The sequence below is a fragment of the Oncorhynchus kisutch genome, linkage group LG30 (genome assembly GCF_002021735.2).
Source record: "Oncorhynchus kisutch isolate 150728-3 linkage group LG30, Okis_V2, whole genome shotgun sequence".
Taxonomy (NCBI): Eukaryota; Metazoa; Chordata; class Actinopteri; order Salmoniformes; family Salmonidae; genus Oncorhynchus; species Oncorhynchus kisutch.
In genome coordinates, this window is record NC_034203.2 from 8,066,909 (window position 1) to 8,094,365 (window position 27,457).

General features: G+C 42.7%; 1 protein-coding gene across 1 annotated transcript in view; it reads right to left on the minus strand.

Moving 5' to 3' along the window:
- Window positions 1-5,842, minus strand: part of LOC109875391 (carboxyl-terminal PDZ ligand of neuronal nitric oxide synthase protein) — a 30,534-nt gene extending 24,692 nt beyond the window's left edge. The window contains exons 1-2 of the mRNA XM_031809675.1: window positions 5,517-5,842; window positions 4,989-5,060 (exon numbers count right to left, since the gene is read on the minus strand). Of these exons, the coding sequence (XP_031665535.1) occupies window positions 4,989-5,060; window positions 5,517-5,621 (177 nt within the window). The 5' untranslated portion in view covers window positions 5,622-5,842. The remainder of the gene's footprint in view (window positions 1-4,988; window positions 5,061-5,516) is intronic.
- Between the last annotated feature and the right edge of the window lie 21,615 nt (window positions 5,843-27,457).

The window sequence follows — 27,457 nt, forward strand, 5'->3', positions numbered from 1 at the left end:
CTAAAATAAACATGTTTTCCCCAAATGAGGAAACACAACATCAGAAGTCGAATTGATCAAATGAGGACTTTTATCAAAAGCATTTTTTCCCCCTCTGATCCTCAACCAAAAGGCTCATCAGGATTCTCTCATGTCAAAGGTTTGAAGATTCTCCATGCTGCTCTTCTTTTCCTGTAAAAATGCATGATATTCTGCCTGTTCTATTGGCTGACTTTTTACTTTTTACTTCATTTTTAGTATTGGCTACTTTGAAGAATCTCAAATATAAAATATATTTTGATTTGTTTAACACTTTTTTGGTTACTACATGACTCCATATGTGTTATTTCATCGTTTTGATGTATTCACTATTATTCTACAATATAGTAAAAATAAAGAAACCCTTAAATGACTAGGTGTGTCCAAACTTTTTACTGGTACTGTATATATTAAGCATACCAGATGGCACAATTGTCTTGTTTTTTTTATTTATTTACGGATACCCAGGGGCACATTCCAACACTCAGACATAATTTATAAACAAAGCATGTGTGTTTTGTGAGTCCGCCAAATCAGAGGCAATAGGGATGACCAGGGATGTCCTCTTGTCCTGCTAAGCATTCAAAATGTAATGAGTACTTTTGGGTGTCAGGGAAAACGTATGGAGTAAAAAATACATTATCTTCTTTAGGAATGTAGTGGTGTAGAAGTAGTACAAAAAATACAGTAAATAGTAAAGTACAGATACCCCAAAAACGACTTAAGTAGTATTTCAAAGTATTTTTTTACTTAAGTACTTTACACCACTGCCTGGCAATGTGGTGCCAGGACAACAACCTCTCCTTCAATGTCAGCAAGACCAAGGAGCTGATCGTGGACTTCAGGAAACATGGGCAGGTGCACAGCCCCATTCACTTCGATGGGGCCGTAGTGGAGAGGGTCAATACCTTCAAGTTCCTCGGTGTCCACATCACTGAGGATCATGGTTCTCTCCTACCGGCACAGTTTTGAGGAAGGCACGGCAGTGTCTCTTCTCCCTCAGGAGGCTGAAACGATTTGCCATGGCTCCTGACATCCTTAGAACCTTTTACAGCTGCTCCATTGTGAGCCTCCTGACTGGTTGTATCACTGTCTGGTATGACAACTGCACCACCCTCGACAGGAATGCCCTACAGAGGTTGGGGCGGATGGCCCAGCGCATCACTGGGGGTGAGCTCACAGCCTTCCAGGAAGTACATGCCAGGCAGTGTCTGAGAATGGCCCTAAAAATGGCCTAAGACTGGCCACCCGAGACATGGACTGTTCTCCATGCTCCCATCAGATGGTGGAGACGGTACCGGTGCATCAAGGCTCAGACCAACAGACGGTACCAGTGCATCAAGGCTCAGACCAACAGATGGTACCTGTGCATCAAGGCTCAGACCAACAGACTCCTAAACAGCTTCTATCCCCTGGCCATAAGATTGTTAAATACAACCACTACACTGCTGTTCATTGATTATTGATTTCCATTACCATTAGTATCTATCTATTTATCCTGCTACTGGTCACTATTACTCCTGTTTACATGCATGTATTACCACTAGTATATTATCTTAAGTATTCATATATTCTTGCTACCAGTTACTTTCCAGCCCTGTTCACATGCATAACCACCTATCACGTCTACACTGTCACTCTAAAAAACACTTACACACACACAATCGCCACCAGACACACACACCCACCCACCACTTATGCTGCTGCCATACTGTTTACTACATACTGTACTGTTTAAACATACTGTTTCTTATTTCTTATTGTTCGTGTTTTCTTTCTTATATATATAATATAGATTTTTTTGTTAAACTATTTTGATATTGATTACTGCACTGTTGGGTAGAGCAGGCAACTTAAGCATTTCACTGTACTTGTGCATGTGAAAATAAAACGTATAGAAATTGTCCCTCTCTGGGTGTCATTGAGGAACTGGCCGACCTCTGTGTGACACAAACGCATCACTAGATTAAATGTAACATTTGGCTCTCCCAGCTGACTCTGCAGCAGTTAAATCCTCTCTGTAACACTGTAATACTCTGGCCCACTGCAGTATCCGTTAATGCCAGACACCATTGCCATCTCCTTCTCATCTCTCCAGAGGAGTGGATGTCTCTTAAAGAGATGGTTAGGGGTATTGGTTTTAAGATTTAGAAAGAGGACTCTTCAAACAGAGATGGTTAGAAATATTGGTTATATAAGATTGGAAGAGATGGCTGACTTCCCACACTGTACGTCAGATTCAATATTTTACTGTTATTCTGTCACACTGTGCGATGCTGTCAAATTAAAATCTTGATATCAACCTTGCTAGATTGTATGATTTGCTTAAATTCTATCGCTACATTCAGCGATTGGCTTGCGAGGCTACGTCAGCCGACAACAACTGCAGCGGTCGATTTAATCTGCGCATGTGCCAGCACCCGCAGCACAAGCTTCCCACGTGAGTTCGGAAAAACTGAAAGTATGCATCTTAGAAATAGTTTTCACATACGAACTCCGAATCAAACAGGCTTCCCAAAAGTAACATGGTTTCTGTGGTAGAATGTTAATTTTGATTGCCGAATTTTTTTTTACATTTGCCATGTCAACAGGATTATTAGGGAAATCATAATTCTTGCAATGCATGCAAATGTTTTTATCGAACTATTTAATTAATATGACAACTCCCAATAATCATAATATTGTGTGCATACTCAGTGCCGACCGTGTTCCCATTGATCAGTCACCGGCATGTAACACCCGGAACACTACACTATAAATGCTAAAAAGTTCTGACTGCCATAACTTTGTCCGAGCCTACGACCGCACATAGTGTTACTTAATCGGCAGACCTAGACTTTAGCTGTGTTCGAATAGCCATACTAACCTCACTAACAGTACTATTTGTGATGTAAATTGAGTATGTAGTAGGCTTATTGGTTATAGTATGGATATAGTTAGTATGCCAAAAGTTCCCGGATGTCGTATTAAATTAGCTAAAAGACGAAGTATACAAACAGTGGACACTATTTCCGTGCTTTTTAGGGCCCATAATGCTATTCTTCAGAAAATGGGCGTGGCTTCACGTTTTCAGATTTGAAGAAAATGGCGGAAAATATACAGCCGAATTTCAACGAGAGAGGATACAAATTCATGCTTTAACTAATTATGAAAAATGTTAAGATGTTGAGCAATAAAAGTAATAAAGTACTGATTTTTCAAATAAGTTGGCTGACAATTTGTTAGCTACGCTATCCTAATGCTATCCTATGTTAGATACTTCCCTAACGCTAGTTAACTACTAAATACATCGAACTTGCCAGGCAGTATATGAACTATATGCTATCTTACTAACTACCAAATGTTTATTGACTTGGTTATTCACGTTATTCTTAGCTATGTGGTATAGGCGTGCGTTCTCAATGGACATGGTTAATTCTGGCTATCTACTCCGATTTCAGAGCACTTGTCTGAGTGTGCAAGAGCACAGAATAACTGATGAATTTACAAACGCTCAACACCCGTTAAATATGGCCGGTGTCAGTAAACGTCGGCAAAAAAACATTATTAAATTGTTGCCAGCAGCACAGTTACTGTCACCAACGCTCTGGATAACATAAAAACAGCCTAACCAGCTCTGCTAGGGTGAGTAAAATGGTCAGAGTGAGGTGTTCTCTCATTTGTGTCTGGTAGTAGCTAGCAAGTTAGCCAACGTTAGCCAGTTATCTTGGGTGCTTGACTGCCATTGTAAGGTCAGAACACTCGGATCAACCCTACTCTTTGGCCAGAGCGTCCAGTGTGCTCTCTGAACGCTTGGGGAGCAAAACACTGAATTTACAAACGGACAATCTGACAAAGCTCTGAATTTACGAACGCCCAGAGCGCACTCTGAGTGCTCCCTGGTACTCCAGATTGAATTTACGAACAAACCCGACAATGTAAAATGTCTAGCTAGTAATTTATGCTAACAAGAGGTTGCATAGCAAAAGCGAAGCACTAGTATGCTCAACTGAAACGATAGTTCATTTACAGTATACTAAAATGAACTAATGGTATTTAGTATGTAGTATATACTCATTAAGGGTGCGCTCGTAAATTCCCTCTGGCTATCTACTCCGATTTCAGAGCACTTGTCTGAGTGTGCAAGAGCGCAGAATAACTGCTGAATTTACAAACGCTCAACACCAGTTAAATATGGTCGGTGTCAGTAAATGTCGGCAAAAAAAGCGTCATTAAATTGTTGCCATCAGCACAGTTACTGTCACCAACGCTCTGGATAACATAAAAACAGCCTAACCAACTCTGCTAGGGTGAGTAAAATGGTCAGAGTGAGTTCTTCTCTCATTTGTGTCTGGAATTAGCTAGCAAGCAAGCCAATGTTAGCCAATTAGCTTGGGTGCTTGACTGCCGTTGTGAGGTCAGAACGCTCTGATCAACCCTATTCCTCCGACCGAGCACCTAGTGTACGCTCAGAGAGCGAAAAACTCTGAATCTGACAACGCTCTGAATTTACGAACGCACCCTAAGTATGTAGTATACAGTATGTTAGTATGGGTATTCGAGCACAGCTGCTGTCACACTAAACGAGCCAAGATGTCCGACAATCATTTATGAACCTAAGAATTTGCCCACGACGTGGACTTTTTGTCTGGGTCCGCAAAAACGTGGCATAAGACTGCTAAAATCGTAGTCTGTGGGGGCCTTTAGACTGTTATTATAGTCTTATAGCCTTAGAATATTATGATTGACTTGCAATATTTGATAAGAGGCAATGTCATTCTGTTTTATATGCAGATACCATACCAATGTGAGAGAGTAGAATATTAGTATCTTATTAAAAATATATTTGCGTGCATGCACACACACACATACAGTCCAAGTTTTGAAGGGCATTGCAATATTCCTAATATATAGCGAAAGTATTTTTCTGGAAGGGAGAGAAATACATGTAATATTATGGCTCACAGATTGTATTGTTGAAAGTGTCTTACCCTTATCCTTCTCATTGCAGCCACTATCTCCATTCGGCTATTTGGACGACCGACTTCCAGACTGCCAATGTACTATAATATTTACAAAGTTATGAGACGTCATTAGTAATTCAAGTAGCCTATCGATATCTTCAACTCTTACTCTGATCTCAACTGCTTCTTGTCAAAAGGAGTTCCCTATACATTCTGAATAAATTGTTAAGGTACTGTAAATGGATTTGAATAGCAAACAAGTTGGTATATAGCTTAATAAAATGAATTAATAGATGTCAAAAGCGCACCTATAATCTAAGTGCATGTAGAATTAAATGAACAAGCACAGCGTAATATTAGCATACGATTAAAATAAAACATGTACATATATCCTCATTACATTGTACTGTCATAACATTTTGGAAGAATGTCATTTTAGATGTCAATTCATGATTTACTAAGCGCGACGCCGGGTCACTCCTGTTACCTTAACTACATTGTTACCCCACATTGATAAGCAGTTACTGTAGTTTATCGCCTACTAGGTAACCTTACCTTTGCCTCAAAGCAGACCCCATGCTGAAATGCCGCCTCGTTGTGCATGGGGATCCTCAAGTCCTGTGCATCATCCACTAAATTATACTTGGTTATCCCTGGCATCGCCCTTCCGATACACGACTAGTCCGACACTAGTTTTATGCCAACGCTATTAGAATACTGTAAATACGCGCATCTCGCTCAACACTCATGAAGGTCTTTGATTGGTTAGTCGCCTATGGAATGGAACCACTATGTTAACACAATATGCGTCTAGCGGTCCAATTTTATACATTCCGAGATAGAATATCTGCCGCTCTAGTGCTGTTTTGGATGACGCACAATTCTCAAGGGCCGGATTCGATTATGCTTAGGTGCAGGGCACCGGTCTATGGCCCATGAAGGAAACGGGCAAAAGCGGTGAGGGAGGAGTGTACATCTCAAATTGAACCGTAATCTGCGCCAGTGTAACGCAGCATGGTGCATCGTCCAGAAACATTAATCTATTTTCCATTAAATGTATATTTGAATTGTCAAACTAGTTTTCATTGGGAAGGCAGATAACAGGATTTTATCAAAAGCAAATCACATTGACGTGAAAACTCAGAATCGTACTCATTACCACGTCACTTTTGTTTTGAGCCGACTTTGCCGTGTGCTTTGAACTGGGCACCTGGCTCACGCCGGGGAGGCAACCCGGTTTTAAAACGAACGCAATTAAATTTCACCCGGTGCAAAACACGCCTACCCGGGGTCCCGAGACAGATTAATCGAATCCCCTCAAGGCAAGGTTGTCCGTTTTTCCTGTTTTGGCCATAAATAAAAACAACAGGTGATGTGCAGTTTACGCGCGTGCCAAATCAAATCCATTTTTATTTGCCACATGCGAAGGATACAACTGCTGTATACTTTACCTTGAAACGCTTGCTTACGAGCCTTTCCCAAGAATGCAGAGTTTAAAAATAACAATGAAAAGAAAAAAGATTAACAAGAGGAAAAAAAAGATAAGAATGGAGCTACAGTGAGGACTGCATCAGCACCAGATCATTCTGCTGTGGTATTTGAGGTAGATAAATTACCAGTCAGAAGATTGGACACACCTACTCATCCTTGTATTTTTTTTTTTTTTACTCTTTTCTACATTGTTGAATAATAGTGAAGACATCAAAAATATGAAATAACACAAATGGAAAAATGTAGTAACCAAAAAATATATATTTTATATTTGAGATTCTTCAAAGTAGCCACCCTTTGACTTGATGACAACTTGGCACACTCTTGGTGTTCTCTCAACCAGCTTCATGAGGAATGCTTTTCCAACAGTCTTGAAGGAGTTCCCACATATTCTGAGCACTTGTTGGCTGCTTTTCCTTCACTCTGCGGTCCAACTCTTCCCTAACCATCTCAGTTGGGTTGAGGTCAGATGATTGTGGAGGCCAGGTCATTTAATGCAGCACTCCATCACTCTCCTTCTTGGTCAAATAGCCCTTACACAGGCTGGAGGTGGGTTTTGTGTCACTGTCCTGTTGAAAAACAACTGATAGTCCCACTAAGCGCAAACCAGATGGGATGGCGTATCACTGCAGAATGGTGTGGTAGCCATTCTGGTTAAGTGTGCCTTGAATTCGAAATATTTCACAGACAGTGTCACAAGCAAAGCACCCCCACACTATCACACCTCATTCTCCATGCTTCAAGGTGGTAACCACACAATGCGAGGTCATCCGTTCACCTACTCTGCGTCTCACAAAGACACAGCGGTTGGAACAAAAAATCTCAAATGTGGACTCATCAGACCAAAGGACAGATTTCCACCAGTCTAATGTCCGTTGCTCGAGTTTCTTGGCCCAAACAAGTCTCTTCATATTGGTGTAATTTTGTAGTGGTTTCTTCCTTTGCAGTAATTCGACCATGAAGGCCTGATTCACCCAGTCTCCTCTGAACATTTGATGTTGAGATGTGTCTGTTGAACTCTGAAGCATTTATTTGGGCTGCATTCTGAGGTGCAGTTAACTCTAATGAATTTATCCTCTGTAACTCTGTGTCGGTCCTCATGTGAGCCAGTTTCATGATAGTGCTTGATGGTTTTTCAAAGTAACTCTGTGTCGGTCCTCATGTGAGCCAGTTTCATGATAGTGCTTGATGGTTTTTCAAAGTTCGTGAAATGTTCCGTATTGACTGACCTTCATGTCTTAAAGTAATGATGGACTTTCATTTTGCTTTGCTTTGAGCTGTTGCCATAATATGGACTAGGTCTTTTACCGAATAGGGTTATCTTCTGTATACCACCCCTATCTTGTCACAACACAAATGATTGGTTCAAACGCATTAAGAAGGAAAGAAATTCCACAAATTAACTTTTAACAAGGCATACCTGTTAATTGAAACAAATTCCAGGTGACTACCTCATGAAGCTGATTTAGAGAATGCCAGAGTGTACAAAGCTGTCATCAAGGCAAAGGGTGGCTACTTTGAAGAATCTCAAGTATAAAATATATTTTGATTTGTTTAACACTTTTTTGGTTACTACATGATTCCATATATGTTAATTCATAGTTTTTAAGTCTTCCCTATCATTCTACAATGTAGAAAATGTTAAAGAATTAAGAAAAACTCTTGAATGAGTATGTGAGTCCAAACTTTTGAATGGACTGTGTGTACATGAAGGCAGGTTAAAGAGACTAGGCATCAGGATAGAAAATAATAACGGTGCTTTGAGAGACTAGTCACCTCCACCTTACCTGTCACCCTAGACCCACTTCAATTTGCTTACCGCCCCAATAGGTCCACAGACGATGCAATCGCCATCACACGGCACGCTGCCCTATCCCATCTGGACAAGAGGAATACTTATGCAAGAATGCTGTTCATTGACTAGCTGTTCAGAGTATCAGCAGCAAATGAGTGTCAGCAGCAATTTTTTTCTGAAATTCTACACATTTTGCCATGGGGCAAAGAGAAAAACTGTGCTGTTTTACAGCTTATTTCCTGCAATTCTACCCATTTTGCCATCGGGTGGAGAGACATTTTTGCCATTATAAAGCAAATTCTGTGCAATTGTATACGTTTTGTGATGACTTATACCATGTTAATATGATATCTGAGTCAGAATGACCAACAACATGCCCGGTCGGTATTCGTCCACGATTACAAGTTTAGATACAGTGCGTTCGGGAAAAATATTCCGACCCCTTGAATGTTTTCCACATTGTTACCTTTCAGCCTTATTTTAAAATGGACTAAATTACTTTTTTTCCCTCATCAATCTACACATAATACCCCACAATAACAAAGCAAGAACATTATTTTTAATACATATGCAACAAAAAAAACAAAAAACAGAAATACCTTATTTACAAGTATTCAGAATCTTTGCTATGAGACACAAAATTGAGCTCAGGTGCATCCTGCTTCCATTGATCATCCTTGAGATGTTTCTACAACTTGATTGGAGTCCACCTATGGTACATTCATTCATTCGATTTGACATGATTTGGAAAGGTACACACCTGTCTATATAAGGTCCACAGTTGACAGGAAGTGTCTGTAGAGCTCCGAGACAGGATTGTGTCGAGGCACAAATCTGGGGAAGGGTACCAAAATATTTCTGCAGCATCAAAGGTCCCCAAGACCACAGTGGCCCCCATCATTCTTAAATGGAAGAAGTTTCAAACCACCAAGACTCTTCCTAGAGCTGGCCGTCCAGTCAAACTGAGCAATCGGGGGGGAAGGGCCTTGGTAAGGGAGTTGACCAAGAACCCGATGGTCACTCTTACAGAGCTCCAGAGTTCCTCTGTGGAGATGGGAGAACCTCCTTGAACAGGCTTAAGCAATTCCAGACCATGGGTGGCTGATTGGTGTCAGACCTTTCCCCCATCCCTAGCAAACACACCTGATTTAAACTAATTGCATTTTTAACTGAAGATCATGATTAGTTGATTATTGGAGTCAGGTGTTTATTTATTATTGGAGTTAGCTGGGGCTGGGGCAAAAGTGTGACACCAATCAGTTCGCCGAGGACTGGAGTTGTCCAGGCCTGTTCTAGGAGGACAACCATCTCTGCAGCACTCCCCCAATCAGGTCTTTAAACCTGTTTTGCTTCGTCATTATGAGGTATTATGTGTAGATTGATCAGGGGGAAAAAAGTTTATTCAATTTTATAATAAGGTTGTAACGTTACAAAATGTGGAAAAAGTCAAGGGGTTTTAATACTTTCCGAATGTACTGTAGCTGGCTAGACTAACGACCAATCAAAAGTTGTTAGCTAATTGAGTGACTGTCAGTGACTGACATAACAAGCAAAAAACTGCTGATGCACAACCAAATTTCAAAGTTGAACCTGGTGTATTCTACTTTCTTACTCTTAATGGTAAGTTGCAACCACGACTGTTGCTTATGCCTGGAACCGGCCCTGTGTATATATACACTGAGTATACCAAACATTAGGAACAACTTAGGAACAACTTCCTAATATTGAGCCCCCCCCCCCTCAGAACAGCCTCAATTCGTTGGGGCATGGACTCCACAAGGTGTCGAAAGCGATGATGCTGGCCCATGTTGACTCCAATGCTTCCCACAGTTGTGTCAATTTGGCTGGATGTCCTTTGATTGGTGGACCATTCTTGATACACACAGGACATTTTTGAGCCTGAAAAACCCAGCTGCGTCGCAGTTCTTAACACTAACCGGTGCGCCTGGCACCTACTACCTTACACCATTCAAAGGCACTAAAATATTTTGTCTTTCCAATTCACCCTTTGAATGGCACACATACACAATCAATTGTTTCAAGGCTTAAAACTCTGTCTTTAACCTGTCTCCTCCCCTACATCTACACTGATTGAAGTGGATTTAACAACATACATCAATAAGAGATCAAAGCTTTCACCTGGATTCACCTGGTCAGTCTATGTCATGCAAAGAGCAGGTGTCCTTAATATTTTGTACACTCAGTGTAATTTAGTGAGTGTGTGTAGGGTCAGTGTAGATAGTCCAGGTAACCATTAAGGAACTCTTTAGCAGTCTTATGGCTTGGAGGTAGAAGAGCCTGTGACAAAGGGGGGATACCTAGTCAGTTGCACAACTGAATACATTCAACCGAAATGTGTGTTCCGCATTTAACACAACCCCTCTGAATCAGAGCGGTGCGGGGGGCTGCCTTAATCGACATCATCGGCGCCCGGGGAAAAGTTGTAATTGAGGGTTAACTGCCTTGCTCAAGGGCAGAACGGCAGATTTTTCCACCTTGCCACCTCAGGGATTGAAATCAGCAACCTTTCAGTTACTTGCCCAATGCTCTTAACCGCTAGGCTATCTGCCTCTCAGCGTCTAATGCTGCATTCAGAACAACTAGGAACTTGGGGGAAAAACGAGCTCCGACTGGGAAATCCAAGTCAGAAACTAGGGCATCTTTCTAGAGCACTGACATTTCAACCTGAAGATCACTGACGTCATGCTTTGACCTTGTTTTTTCCCAGAGTTACCAGTTGTCTTGAAGCCCCGTCCTCTTGAAGACCAGCTGTGTTTTGTCTTGTTTTTTTAAATCGGGGGATTCGGCTGTTTTCATTGGAACAGAGCACAGCAGCCACTGGTGTACCGGACACCCCCGCACCCACCGTTTGAGAACTGAAATTCCAGTGGTTGTTGTTACTGCATATCCTTCGATATCCTGCAGTAATTGGCTGTTGAGACTGTTCTGTTTTAAAAAATATATATTAATTGGAATTCACTACAAAGCTGTATTCTATTTCACATTTATTGAACACTGGCAATGAAACATTCAATCTCAATGCAGTTTTCTGTTCCCAAAACTAGAATCTGTTATGAACAGAGAATAGAATTGACCCTTTGCTAAAGTTGAAAACAATTGTGTTGTTTAGGAGTGCAAGGGCAGATTGAGTTATTGCACAAGCGCACTAGTTACCACAAACACAAAGTCATAAAGATAAACCCTGCCTATATTTCCAATTTATTTTCTTAAAATGTGATTTTAAACGTAATCTTATTCTTAACCATACTGCTAACCTTATGCCTAAACTTAAATGAAGACCAAAAAGCACATTTTTGTTTTCATGAATGTTTACTATAGCCAATTTTGACTTTGTGGCTGTGGTAAGTTGAAACACTTCACAGAGAAGGAGTACCCGAATGGAAATATGCAAATACATGCTAAAACGCGACAATAGGATCTCGCTAGCTTGTGCTTGGCTCTGCCCATTTATTCTTCCCACTATGCTTCATTTGCTCTCATTTGAAAAATAAATGCCAATGAGATCTCTTGGCTTAGTTACCTGCATCTTTGGTATAACTCTATCTCCAATTCAGATAAAACCACACAATATGTAATAATTGATACAGGTATGACATCTAGTGGTATCATCTGGAAACAGCGCAGCTACTGTTTTCAAACGGGCCTACTGTATTCACTATTGGTCTCCAGATTGACAAAGTAGTCCTATGCAGATGGTACTGTTTTGGTAACAACTGATCACAGAATCCATTTGATATGCTTGGGCACGAGGACCAAGCCATGGGCCCCAGAATGGATTTGCTACACAATGCCAACAGGGCAAAGACCATGTGTAATGAACCTGGAGGACAGATGTGGTTAAATAGGACCTGTAAAAAAAAGACACTGCGCCTTTAAGGGTTTTGATTTACCATGTAAACAGGATAATTAGGGAAATCGTTCCTCTTGCAAAAGCATGTAAACATTTTAATCAAACTATTTCATTAATTAGAGTATTCTTAGAATCGGTCCATGTAAACATACACAATTAAAAGTACCTACTAGCCAGAATGCATTTATTTGTAACTTTCATTTTTGTTCATTTTTGCCTCGTGGCTAAATGTGTTTGTGTACCTGGATTTGCACTGTGGAAGTCACTTTTGAAGTGTTTTACGGTCTTAGCTTTGGGATTTCTTCTATTATTTAGTCTGCTTGGTATATTAAACTGGTCTGGATATCTCAGTAACCAAAGGTAGAAATGTCCATCACAAGAGACAACTTAGGAGAAAACTCATATTACAAATCAATTGCAATTATTAAAACAATTATTGTCTTGTGAAAATGACAATCCTATATTTTAGTCGAATGTATTGAGTGGTTGTCACAAACCTTATTTTCACAGTAATGGATGTCGATTAAGGCAGCCCCCCGCACCTCTCTGATTCAGAGGGGTTGGGTTAAATGCGGAAGACACATTTCAATTGAACGCAATCAGTTGTACAACTGAGGTATCCCCCTTTCCCTTAAGTAGTTTTGACTGCTCTATCATTTCTTGTCATGACAACATTCTCTGTGTCCAGAGGATGGCACTAAATCTCTGGATTACAAAGGAAGACCCAGACGTGATCTGCCCAACGAAGCCTCTCTACCAGACAGACTCAATGCATTTTATGCACACTTTGACAATAATAACATTGTGCTGGGTGTGAGGGCCGCCACCAACTCAGATTGGGTGATCTAGCTGTCTGAGGCCGACTTGAGTAAAGTCTAGTCAGGTCAACACCTGCAAGGCCACGGGGCCGATGGTATTCCAGGGCGCATTCTCAGAGCATGTACAGAACAGCTGGCAGGCATATTCAAGGTAATGTTCAACCTCTCCTTGTCCCAGTCTGTAATCCCTACGTTTTATTAAGATGACTACCATCATTCCTGTTCCCAAGAACTCTAAGGCTTTTCATGCCACAATGACTATCGTCCCTTAGCACTCACTTCCGTCATTAAGAAGTGCTTTGAGAGTCTGGTTATGGCACACTTCAACTCCATCATCCCAGACACCTTAGACTCACTACAATTTGCATACCGCCCCAACATTTCCATAGATGACGCAAATCTCAATTGCACTCCACACTGCCCTCACCCACCTAGATAATAGGAAATCAGTGCATTCAGACCCCTTCCCTTTTTCCCACATTTTGTTACGTTACAGCCTTATTCTAAAATGTGCAAAATATTTTTTCACCTCATCAATCTACATGCAATTTCCGATAATGATAAAGCGAAAACAGGTTTTTAAGAAATGTTTGCAAATGTATTAAAAAAATTAAGAAAAAATATAATATTTATATAAGTATTCAGACCCTTTGCTATGAGACTCTAAATTGAGCTCAGGTGCATCCTGTTTCTATTTAACATCTTTGAGATGTTTCTACAACTTGATTGGAGTTCACCTGTGGTAAATTCAATTGATTGAACATGATTTTGAAAGGCACACACCTATCTATATAAGGTCCCACAGTTGACAGTGCATGTCAGAGCAAAAACCAAGCCATGAGGTCGAAGGAATTGTATGTAACGCTCAGAGACAGGATTGTGTCGAGGCACAAATCTGGGGAAGGGTACCCAGAAATGGCTGCAGCATTGAAGTTCCCCAAGAACACAGTGGCCTCCATCATTCTTAAATGGAAGACGCTTGGAATCACCCAGACTCTTCCGGGTTCTTGGTCACCTCCCTGACCGAGGGAGAAAGGCCTTGGTCAGGGAGGTGACCAAGAACCCGATGGTCACTGACAGAGCTCTAGAGTTCCTCTGTGGAGATGGGAGAACCTTCCAGGACAACCATCTCTGCAGAACTCCACCAATCAGGCCTTTATGGTAGAGTGGCCAGACGGAAGCCACTCCGCAGTAAAAGGCACGTGACAGCCGGCTTGGAGTTTACCAAAAGGCACCTAAAAATTCTCAGACCATGAGAAACAAGGTTCTCTGGTCTGATGAAACCAAGATTGAACCCTTTGGCCTGAATGCCATGCGTTACATCTGGTGGAAACCTGGCACCATCCCTACAGTTTAGCATGGTGGTGGGGGTGTTTTTCAGCGACAGGGACTAGTCAGGGTCGAGGGAAAGATGAACAGAACAAAGTACAGAGAGATCCTTGATGAAAACCTGCTCAGGACCTCGGCAAAGGTTTACCTCCAACAGGACAACGACCCTAAGCACACAGCCAAGGTAACGCAGGAGTGGCTTCGGGACGAGTCTCTGAATGTCCTTGAGTGGCCTACTCCCCATCCAACCTGGCAGAACTTGAGAGGATCTGTAGAGAAGAATGGGAAAAACTCCCCTAATACAGGTGTGCCAAGCTTGTAGCGCCATACCCAAGAAGACTCAAGGCTGTAATTACTGCCAAAGGTGCTTCAACAAAGTACTGGGTAAAGAGTCTGAAAGTTATGGAAATGTGATATTTCAGTTTTTTATTTTTCATACATTTTCAAAAAATGGATAAAAACCTGTTTTTGCTTTGTGATTATTGTGTGTAGATGATGAGAACATTTAAAAAAAATTTTTAAATCCATTTTAGAATAAGGCTGTAAGGTAACAAAATATGGAAAAACTCCAGGGGTCTAAATAGTTCCCAAATGCACTATATATAGTGATCCAACCAAAGGCAGTAATACTGAAAGGCCTGTAGGTGGGATACGTAGTCAGTTGTAGAACTGAATGCATTCAACTGAAATGTGTTTTAACTCAACCCCTCTGAATCGGAGAGGTGTGGAGAGCTGCCCTAATCGACATCCACGGCTCCCGGGGAACAACTGCCTTCGGCTCCCCTGAACAACTGCCTTGTTCAGGGGTAAAACAACATATTTTTACATTGTCAGCTCTGGGATTTGATCCTGCAACCTTTCAGTTACTGGCCCTACGCTCCTACAAGCCAGGCTGCCCTTCCTGATTGTGGACTACTGGAAACGCGCACAGTCGTGAAGAAGGCGTGACAGCGCCTCTTCCCCTCAGGAGGTTGAAAAGGTTTGGCATGGGCCTGCAAATCCTCAGAAAGTTCTACAGCTGCACCATTGAGAGCATCTTGACTGGCTGCATCACTGCTTGGTACGGCAATAGCACCGCTCTTGATCGCATGGTGCTACAGAGGGTGGTGCCGACAGCCCAGTACATTACTGGAACCGAGCTCTCTTCCATCCATGTCCTCTATATCATGCGTTGTGAAAGGAAGGCCAGGAAAATTGTTAGACTCCAACCACCCAAACCATAGACTGTTCTCTCTGCTTCCGTGAGGCAAGCGGTACCGGTGCATCAAGTCTGACACCAACGGGCTCCTGAACATCTTCTATCTCTGAGCAGATTTGACATAAGACTGCTAAATAGCTTACAAAATAACAATAATAACAGTTACGCACACAGACACTCCAACACATACAAACACTCACTCAATCATTTGCTCACACACACATAATATGCACCACAGCAGGTTGGTGGCACCTAAATTGGGGAGGACAGGCTCGTGGTAATGTCTGGAGTGGAATAAGTAGAATGGTATCAAATACATCATAACATTCCATTCGCTCCATTCCAGCTGTCCTCCCCTCAGCAGCCTCCACTGATATGTACATACACTTATACTGACTCTACACACATGCACACTCACTCCTATACAATCATCATATATGCTGCTGCTGCTGCTCTGTTTATCATATATCCTAATGTCTAGTCACCTTCCCTCTATACATGTCTACCTCTATTGGTCCAGAATCCCTGCACGCTGTAAATATGGTACTGGAACTGACCCTGTATATATGATTCTAACTTACTTAACGTGTTCTTATTTTTAAGTTTTTGTTCTATCTTGTTACTTTTAGCATTACATTGTTATTGATTACTGCATTGTTGGGGTTAGCTTGCAAGAAAGGCATTTCTCTGTACTTGTGCGTGTGACATTAAAACTTGAAACTATTACATGCTGACAAATCTCAACAACATTATAACAAATGCCGAACTTCTCTCAATAGTGTATGCATAATGTACCATTTCAGATTTATTCTCAATATAAATAGTAAAAAATAACCAGGAAATTGCCTCAATTGTTCTTCTTATCGATTTATATTAGTTCCACATTTTGAATTCACTTAGAGTGACAAAATTTCCATGGCTTGATGGAAATGGAGTTTGACCATGTTGAGTCGGGAATGACATCTGAAATAAATCATTGACCAAAGATTTCTGCCAATCACAGTCAATGTAACCTCACAATTTTTTTTTTTGCCTCAGTGTTTTGAAACTGACGGCCTCCTCTGTGAGGTGCAGAAAGCCAGATACACCAATACCAAAATAACACCTTTTCTTCCGTGACATGTCATGCTCATGTCCTCAAGAGCATAATCATCATTCCATGTTTTTTGGTTATTCAGTCTGGATACTGACTGTACTGGCGATTTGTCAGGGCAGCTGAAAAGGTGAATTTGATCAATTCAACCTAAATATATAATTTTTGCTTCAGCCTCTTCTCAAAACAAGTTTTCAAGCTATCTGTTTTTAAGGCCATGATGAGAGTTACGAACACTAGGTTTAAGAGAAGCCATGGCTACTAGAGAAGCAACATTCTGGATGTCTAACAGTGAAATACAGTTAGGAACAGGGCTGGAATTGTACAAATTAGAATTTTCTCCAAGAACATTTGCAGTAGCGTGCAAAAAAGTCTTAAACTGATTGTTTTTTTTGTTTACCTTGCTTGACATCTTTTTATTGCAGATTGAATGTGATATAAGTTCACTTGCGTTGTCAGTGCACTGTCACTCAATCTTCCCTTGCACCTTGCGAGACTGTAACATAGCATTTGCTACCAGGGGCGGAACTTTCACTGGGGACGGGGGGGACGGGGGGACGGGGGGGAGACATGTCCCTTTCACATTCTGAACTTCTTAATGCAGCGCGACACATCTCCTTCGTATAGGGTTGATCAGGCTGTTGATTGTGGCCTGTGGAATGTTGTCCTCTTTAATGGCTGTTAGTTGTAACTGGATATTGGCGGAAACTGAAACATGCTATCGTACACGTTTATCCAGAGCATCCCAAACATGCTCAATGGGTGACATGTCTGGTGAGTATGCAGGCCATGGAAGAACTGGGACATTTTCATCTTCCAGGAATTGTGTACAGATTCTTGTGACATGGGGCCGTGCATTATCATGCTGAAACATGAGGTGATGGCAGCGGATGAACGGCACGACAATGGGCCTCAGTATCTCGTCACGGTATCTCTGTGCATTCAAATTGCCATCAATAAAATGCAATTGTGTTCAAGGTCCATAGCTTATGACTGACTGCCCATACCATAACCCCACTGCCACCATGGGACACTCTGTTCACAAAGTTGTCATTAGCAAACTGCTCACCTACACGACACCCTAGATGTGGTCTCTAGATGGCAGCAGTGCCTTAGACTGTTGCGCCACTCTGGAGCCCGGCTGTATATGGAATGATCATGCTGTTTTAATCAGCTTCTTAATATGCCACACTTGTCAGGTGGATGGATTATCTTGGTAAAGGAGAAATGCTCACTAATAGGGACGTAAACACGTTGAAATACGCTTTTTGTGCACATGGAACATTTCTGGGATCTTTCATTTCTGCTCATGAAACATGGGACCAACACATCACATGTTGCATTTATATTTTTGTTCAATATAAAACGCATTTAAACATCCTTCCTCCCAATGAAGTTTCTATGTGAGAATTCTCAGAACAATCTGATACCTACATTTCTATTAGGGCCATAAAACAATGATACAAGAGTATGCATAAATAGCAGGTCCTGTACCGGGAAGAAATTAAATCTAATTTCAACACTAATTGTGATGCACGTCCATGTATCCACTTTCTATGCGTATGGAAAAATATTGACAATGTAGAAACATAATAATCCAGCACATGACTTTGTTAATATAATGAAAAGTATTGCAATCAACATTTGAGCTTTTAAATCAAATCAAATCAAATCATTTACCATAAAGACAATTGAATGAGGTACATTTGAAAAGCACACATGTACTGTACATTTCCATTCAAACATTAGGAGTCAGGAGAACAAGTGTTAAAGCTTTAAACAAGTGTTTAAACAACAAGTGCTAAACAAGTAAGTGTTAAACCGGTGGCATGATTTTAATGACACTGAGCAATTGCAATTGCAAAGCAGAGAGGCAAAAACCTGTATAGGATTAATAAATCATCATCATCATTAAAAATAGTGAATGTATTTAAATAGCCTAGATGTGAAAATTCATTCAGTATACATATTATTTGGACAGAATGCTCATAGTGCCCAATTCCAATTTAGGAAATTACGCCTTTCTTACGCATGCCATTCCTACGCACTTTTCAGTAGTTGGTATTTTGTCTTTGCAACGGTCTTCTTCCTCCTCTGACGAGGAGTAGCAGGAAGGATCAGAGGACCAATGCGCAGCGTGGTAAGTGTTCATGATACTTTTAATAGAACACAGAAAAATACAAAATGACAATGTGAAATAACAAAAACCGAAACAGTTCCGTGTGGAACACACAGACACAGAAAATAATCACCCACCACTCAAAAGTGAAACCAGGCTACCTAAGTATGGTTCTCAATCAGGGACAACGATTAACAGCTGCCTCTGATTGAGAACCATACCAGGCCAAACACAGAAATCCCAAATTATAGAAAAAGGAACATAGACTGCCCACCCCAACTCACACCCTAACCATACTTAAACAAAGACAAAAACAAAGGAACTAAGGTCAGAACGTGACAGTACCCCCCCCCCCCCCCCCCCCCCCCCCCCCCCCCAAGGTGCGAACTCCGGCCGCAAAACCTGAAACTATAGGGGAGGGTCTGGGTGGGCGTCTGTCCGCAGTGGCAGCTCTGGCGCGGGATGTGGACCCCACTCCACCATAGTTTTTGTCCGCCTCTTAACCTGCCTCCGTGGCCTCTTTAGAGCGGCGACCCTCGCCGCCGACCTCGGACTGGGGACCCTAGCCCCGGGTCCCAAATGGACGGGAGATTCCGGCAGCACCGGACGGACGGGAGACTCCGCTAGCACTGGACAGGCGGAAGACTCCTGCAGCTCCGGAGTGAAGGGCGATTCCGGCAGCGCCGGAGTGATGGGCGATTCTGGCAGCTACTGACTGACGAAAAGCTCTGGTAGCTCCTGACTGACGGACGGCTCTGGCAGCTCAGGACAGATGGGCAGCTCTGGCAGCTCAGGACAGACGGGAGACTCTGGCAGCTCAGGACAGATGGGCGGCTCTGGCAGCTCAGGACAGACGGGAGACTCTGGCAGCTCAGGACAGACGGGAGCACCTGTAGGGAGGAGATGGAGAGACAGCCTGGTGCGGGGGGCTGCCACCGGAGGGCTGGTGCGTGTAGGAGGCACCGGATAGACCGGACCGTGGAGGCACTCTGGAGGTCTCGAGCACCGAGCCTGCCCAACCCTACCTGGCTGGATGCTCCCCATAGCCAGGCTAGTGCGGCGAGGTGGAATATCCCGCACTGGGCTGTGCTGGCGAACCGGGGACACCATGCGTAGGGCTGGTGCCATGTACCCCGGCCCGAGGAGACGCACTGGAGACCAGATGCGCTGAGCCAGCTTCATGGCACCTGGCTCGATGCCCACTCTAGCCCAGCCGATACGAGGCGTGGCTATGTACTGCACCGGGCTATGCCTGCACACCGGGGACACCATGCGCCTCACGGCATAACACGGTGCCTGCCCGGTTCCCCTCTCTTCACAGTAAGCACGGGGAGTTGGCTCAGGTCTCCTACCTGACTTAGCTACACTTCCCGTGTGCCCCCCAAGAAATGTTTGGGGCTGCCTCTCGGGCTTGCTGCCGTACTGCCTACTCATACCTCCGCCTCTCGGCTTTCGCTGCCTCCAGCTCTGCCTTGGGGCGGCGATACTCTCCCGGCTGTATCCAGGGTCCCTTGCCATCCAGGATCTCCTCCCATGTCCAGGAGTCTGGAGATCGCTGCTGCTGCCCGTTACCACACTGCTTGGTCCTTTGGTGGTGGGTGATTCTGTAATGCCCGGGGTGTAGTGGAAGAAGAAGTCAGGTGCAGGAAACAGAGAGTTCAGAGTAGCAATACTGTTTTATTCACCACACCGGTGAACACGGTGCCACTCAAACAAATGCCCCAAAACACAGGGGAACTAAACAGTCCAGAACAACACACATACACGCAAAACCGTGACTTACAGGCGTGCACAAAAGCACACAGAAAACACAAATTATAGAAAAAGGAACATAGACTGCCCACCCCAACTCACGCCCTGACCATACTAAAACAAAGACAAAAACAGGTCAGAGGTTATCTTATGAAGGGTGCGTAAAGGGCTTTGCAGACGTGGTTCCCTTGTAAACTGCTAAATAAATATAATTCAAATGCGGAAAACCCTCCCACATGCTGGCCAACAGATTTTCTTGTGGCCTTTTCATTCAATAGGTTTTATCAGCACATTTGTCTCAAGCCATCCCTTTAAATACAATGTACATTTAGTTAGAATTTTGTCGACAGACTGGAATACATAGAGAGAACGGGTTCATAAAACAGGGATCAATGAAAGAAGTCCATCTAAATATATGCATATTCCTCTCCTCTGTGCCGGAAACCACTCATCCACTGCAGGAGCCTCGGTCTGGCTCGGAGTCCACCCTGTGTCAGCCCAGTGGAGGAGTGTCAAAGTGAGTTCTGGGCGTATTCCGCCCAAGGAAGGAACCAGGCCCACTCCCCACGCTGGTTCTAGCAGTGACTCCTTAGGAACCTCCCCAGCTCCTGGCTGGTCTTCTCCACTTGTCCGTTGAACTGAGGCTGGTACATGGATGTGAGGCTGACCGTGACCCCCAGGTTCTCCATAAAGGCTTTTCAGACCCGTAAACGTGAACTGGGGACCATGGTTGGAAATGATGTCGTCGGGAAGCCCATAGTACCGGACGACCAGCTGGAATAGTGCCTCAGTGACCTGGAAAGCGGTAGGTAGACCAGAGAGAGGGGTAAAACGGCAGGATTTAGAGTATCTGACAACAACAACCATAATGGTAAAACCATCAGACAGGTGGAGATCAGTGACAAAGTCTATGGACAGATGTGACCAAGGCCGCTGAGGTAGTGGAAGGGGAAGTGGTTTCCCTGCTGGAGCGTGCTGGGTAGATTTGGATTGGGTACATATGGACCATGAGTTGACATAGTGGGTGATGTCCTGCGCCAAGGTGGTTCCCCAGTACTTCTTGGAGAGGGATTGGATGGTGTGGGTGATACTAGGGTGTCCAGCGGCGAGGGATGTGTGTGACCAGGTCAACAGCCGATCTCTTACCCCCATGGGGACGTAGATGTGTTCTGGAGGGCAGATAGCAGGAGCGGGTTCCCTCTCCAGAACTTGGCGTATGTCCACATCTATGTCCCAAAACACGGGGCCAACGATATGGGAGGACCAATTGATGGGCTGGAGGGCACTTACTGTACTCTCAACCGGCATGGAACCACAGGGTACGGGAAAGCAAGTCCTCCGGCATTCTGGTCCGCAGGCGGTGATTTTCATCCTCGACCGAGAGATGGTGGGACTATGACATTGGAGCCACGGGAGGCAGAGTACGGGTGCGGTGGTGATGAGGTAGGGAAGGCTTTCCTGGTGCATGGGTCCCATGGTGAGGGTGAGGGGTGCTGTGATGTGCCGGAGAATAGTGTTATATCAATTGTAAAAAAAATTAAGTACATGCTTTTCCACTTAGAACTGGCACGTTCGTTAGACCTTATTCATGGTTTCCTTGTGGTACAGCTGGTGGAAATTATTAGGGAATGAAGTCAAGTTCAGAATATGACACATCTGTAGACTCTCCACCCAAAATGAATAGCAGGTGAATAGCATTCTATTCTCATGCTTAAGTTCAAGGTCAGAATATGCATTGAGCGAAAAGTGAATTTACGCGCTCAGGTCAGAATGGGGGGCCATATAGAACTCCATTCACCTCTCAAAGCATGCTTGCTGTAAGGCCTTTTACACATTCTCTGAGGTTTCCTTTGTTAGTTTCTCCTCTGCATAATTCTTTGAAAAGCTCTGTTCTAAAGAGTTTATTGGCCAAGGGTTTAAAGAAGAGGAATTGGGTCCAGCTGAGAGTTAGAGGAGACATCTGGGCTATAACATTAGTTATATCCCAAAGAACATGGACTCGTCTAGTGGGTCACTCACCCTCTGGGATCTGGTCACACAAATGTGCCACAAAATACTTTAAAAAAAGTTATAATTTTTTATTTATTTGATCAACTTTTGTCCACAAACAAGCAATCTGAAATGAATCCTTTCCTGCTTATTTGTTTTTTTTTTACAGTTAAACTAAGGAATGTGTATTCAATAGAAAATAATGACGAATGCTATTTTCGGAGTTTGAGTTCTCTATTTGTAATGGGATGACAACTAATTGCAGTCCTCTGGTGTTATAATTTCACAATGCATTAAAAAAACACATTTCAGCTATATTATGAGTATTTAAAGTGCTCCATATGAGTATTTAAATGATATTATGAATATTTATAGTATTTTGAACGAGCATTTCAAGGAACATCCAACACCTTTCCGGTACTTTATTACCTTCCAGAACCTATACTCATTCCAGGAAGTCTTTGTAAGCATTGGGGGGGGGGGGGGGGGGGGGGGGGGGAGCAGCAATCACCCTGCAAACTGTAAATGCCATGCTGTGAGTAATATGTACCTAATTAATACCAGAGCTGAGGCAGCTACCATTACATTTACAGTGACGAGGCAAACATTAAACATTGATTATTATCCGTTATGATACGGACAGTTAATTGCAAAACATTCATTAGTCTTACACTAAGATGAACCACAATGGATTAAGTCAATCGCAATCACGGGGATCTAATGTTACCGGTTGAGTGGCAAATGTCATGTAATTCGAGAACGTTCTCCAAATGACAACTCCGCTACTCGTCGGCTTGGTTCCCTTAGTAACCTTGTTACCATGACTATGGCCCTGTGTTTTGAACATGGCTCTCTCAACGCGATACGTATTTATTTATTTTTTAAGTGAAGGACAAAATCATCAAGCATCACTTCTAAGCCAGCAATGTACTGTATTAAACATGTCCAGTATGTGACTCATTCATGAGGATCAAGCTCTAACTCTAGTGGCCCTGCTACTCTTTGTTCATATTCTTGTTGTTGTACCTGCTTCAGATTTACTGGCAACTCCTTGAAGTCCACCATGCTTTTTTTGGGGACACAAGACAAGGAAAAAGGACTAACATGTTCTCACAAGGGGTTTGAGGAGAAGTAAGCTGTTCTGTCTCATCTGCGAAGTCCAATGATCCATCTTCTTGGGAAATAGATAAGGGCCCTCTTAGGCTAGTAATAAAATCAACGTTTATTTGTCACATGCTTCGTAAAACAACAGGTGTCGACTAACAGTGACATGTTTTCATGTGGGTCCTTTTGCAACAATAGTAAGTCCACATATATCTGTTGCCCTTCACAGCTATGCTTACGCGTTCATCCATCTTTTCCACTTGACTTGTTACAAGCCAACAGTTTATTCTGACATTCCATTTTAAAGTATTATGTCTCTATTATGTCAATTTAGAGAATTGACAAAAGACTTAAGATTCACAAGGCTGTTGACTGTTATGCTTGACAGGAATCAGAAAGGACCTGTCTGTTTTGTCTTCCAGCCAGTGACTCAGTTACCTGGCCTGCCGCCTGAACCTTGGGAACCACCCACACTGTAAAGCTACAGACAGACAGTCACAGGAACAAAATCCCAACCATTGTTTCCTTTCGGGTTATAACAACATTGGACCTTCGTGATCCAGTCGCACTGCTTGTCTACAGACAAAGACAGACAGACCGACAGACAGGAAGAGAATCCAACCAGCCACGGTTTCCACTGAAGAGAAAGCCAGGAAAGCTCTTTTGCCAAGCAACAGCCTTGTTTACAGTTTGTTTGCCCTCTGTGGGTGGATTTCAAACCATTTCTTAGAATAAAATCTCAGTACATGTTCTAACAGGGGTGGATGTTTCTTCCTTAAATATATCAAAATCAAATCTCAACCAATGCACCAATACGTCTGCTGTGTCACATTTTGTCAATTTTTTAAAAAATGTGTAAGGCCTTATTTTGAAATCTCAGAAAGCACAGTCTGCTAATCTCTGGTTTGGTCATTTCTCACAGGTCTCCAAAGGGATGTTTTCTCCCACAACACCCACACAGTATCATAAGAAGAACATCTCAATAAGATGGAACAGTCTTTTTTTAATGATACATTATGTTTTTTTGTGATTCAGTAGTGATCAGATCATCTAGGATATGCTGTATAGGAAAAGGATGTTTATGTGACCAGGAAAAACGTATTTCACCCAAGCTAGGGGAATCTCGCTATACCTGCAACTGGGGCCCGGAGTTTTCCTTGGTCTGTTCACATGAAGCTCCAAGAAACCTTTCAGTTAACTCTTCCAAATATGACCATGGACCATTTACAATATGAGGTTACATGAGCTTCGTGCGAGTTTATTCACATCTTAGTGCTGAGAATGGTATGAATGTGGAGGAATAAAACTTGAACGTCACATAAAGAAATGATTCTAAACTAATTGTGGAGTTGCAGTGAACTAGCATTGACCTCAGGGTAATCTCTATTGAGACCAAAGTGCATTTATCTACATCCATCTCACCACAATGGGGCAGAGTTGGAGTACTCAAAGGAATTCCTATTGTGTGACTGTTACCCTGGAAAGACTTCTATAACTTTACCAACTTCTCTCCAGAGTGGTTAGGAGTTTGACACTGTAAGGGGGAAGTACTTCCAGTAACTGAAATCAGGAAATATTCCCTTGGGGATAGCGTAGTGAGTGAGTAAAACCATTTCCAAGCAAATCTGCTTCGACGCAATAGACTGACACTTAGAGTAGTGTTTCAAATGGTAGGTCCGAGACCTACACGTTTTTCGCAGCTACTTTCTTCTGGTCGAGGCCTGACTAAGGACTTAGTCTAGACATGAAGGTCATTTTCAATGGCTCTACACTCTTAGAAAAAAAAGGTGCTAGCTAGAACCTTAAAGGGTTCTTTGGCTGTCCCCATAGGAGAACCCTTTCCGCAGAGGCTTCTACCTAGAACCAAAAAGGGTTCTCCTATGGGGACAGCTAAAGAACTCTTTTGTAACCCTTTTTTCTAACAGCTTAGGTGGAACAGGGGAGAAATACATTTATGTAACTTTCTAGTAGGGGATTAAAGCCCCTTGATTAAGACTCATTGGCTGTAATCGATTCAACCAAGTTGAATGGTAAACATAAGATTTGATCACCATACTAGAGCTAAATAGAGTTAAATATATTCAAGCAAGGGATATATTCTTAATCCAGTAGACCTTGTCTGTAGAAGATACAAAGTTTATAATCAACAATGACATAGAATCATTCTATCATTCATTTGTTTTTTTCCATGCTCATTACAATACAGTGAACTGTATACAGTACATATGTCAATAATGCATCTCTTCCAACTATTGCCACAGTTACAATCAAATATTTTTGATTGATCCTTTGCTTTACTGTGTTCTCTCTTGCCTAATCCTAGGAGAGAGGATGGGCCCTGGTCAAAAGTAGTGCACTGCGTTGGGAATATGTGCCAATCAATCTTTGACCTTATAGTTACTGAGTTAGTGGGTTTGACTGGAGTTGTTGGTTGGCTACCGTCTTTCTCCATGTGATGATTGGCTTTGATGAACAACCCTTTTTTTTCCTCACCCACTTTTCTGTGGGAATCTGTATTACATACTTCATTGATGTGTGGAAGGAAAGGGGGAAGAGAGAGAAGTTATATAAAGTGAGTCACCGCGGCTCTGAGGGGTTCACTCGTGGGCCGTGGCGCCACAGCAAACAAACCTGAAGAGGTGCGCAACGGGTGAGACCAAGGCCAGCCCATACTCTCTGAAGCCGCTTTCTGGCATACTCTCTGACGCGCTTTCTGGGAAAACCCCTCCGGGAGGCTGAGCTTGCTGGGGAATTTTCTCCTCTAGATGTTCCTGCAGTCTACCCCCCTCACATACACAAGAACCCTGAGACCAACGGCGTAACTTTGAACCTGACAGCCCCCATATTGTTTATGGTGAATTTTGAAGGGGAAATACATTTCCTGATTGTTTGTTCAAAATATCCCAACCACAACTGAAAAACCAAAAATGTCTGTATTACTTTGAACTATTGGTCTAACTCTAACAGTTCAGAGGGGAACCATGCTTGGTCATTTTTTTGTAGAACGACTGAGAAAGTCAATTCTGCGGTGTGTTCAGTTTGACGAAACGTTAGCTACATTACATAACGATTTAGACTGAATGACGTTTACCCACTTTAGTATTGCCAGTGTAACAGTATAGCTTCCATCCTCTCCTAGCTGCTACCTGGGCTCGAACCAGGAACACATCGACAACAGCCACCCTCGAAGCAGCGTTACCCATGCAGAAAAGTGCTGTTTGAATGAATGCTTACAAGCCTGCTGCTGCCTACCATTGCTCAGTCAGACTGCTCTATCAAATCATAGACTTAGTTATAACATGATAACACACAGAAATACGAGCCTTAGGTCATTAATACGGTCGAATCCGGAAACTATCATCTCAAAAACAAGACATTTATTCTTTCAGTGAAATACGGAACCGTTCCGTATTTTATCTAACGGGGGGCATCTATAAGTCTAAATATTCCTGTTACATTGCACAACCTTCAATGTTATGTCATAATTACGTACAATTCTGGCAAATTAGGCGCCCCAAACTGTTGCATATACACTGACTCTGCGTGCAATGAACGCAAGAGAAGTGACACAATTAAACCTGGTTAATATTGCCTGCTAACCTGGATTTCTTTTAGCTAAATATGCAGGTTTTAAAATATATACTTCTGTGTATTGATTTTAAGAAAGGCTATGTCTATGGTTAGGTACACATTGGGTACATATTGGAGCAACGATACGCAACATTGCACTCCTTGTGGAGTGAGAGCGTTGGACTAGTTAACTGTAAGGTTGCAAGATTGAATCCCCCGAGCTGACAAGGTAAAAATCTGTCGTTCTGCCCCTGAACAGGCAGTTAACCCACTGTTCTGAGGCCGTCATTGAAAATAAGAATGCGTTCTAAACTGACTTGCCTAGTTAAATAAAGATGAGATAAAGAACAGCCAAATCAGTGTCCAA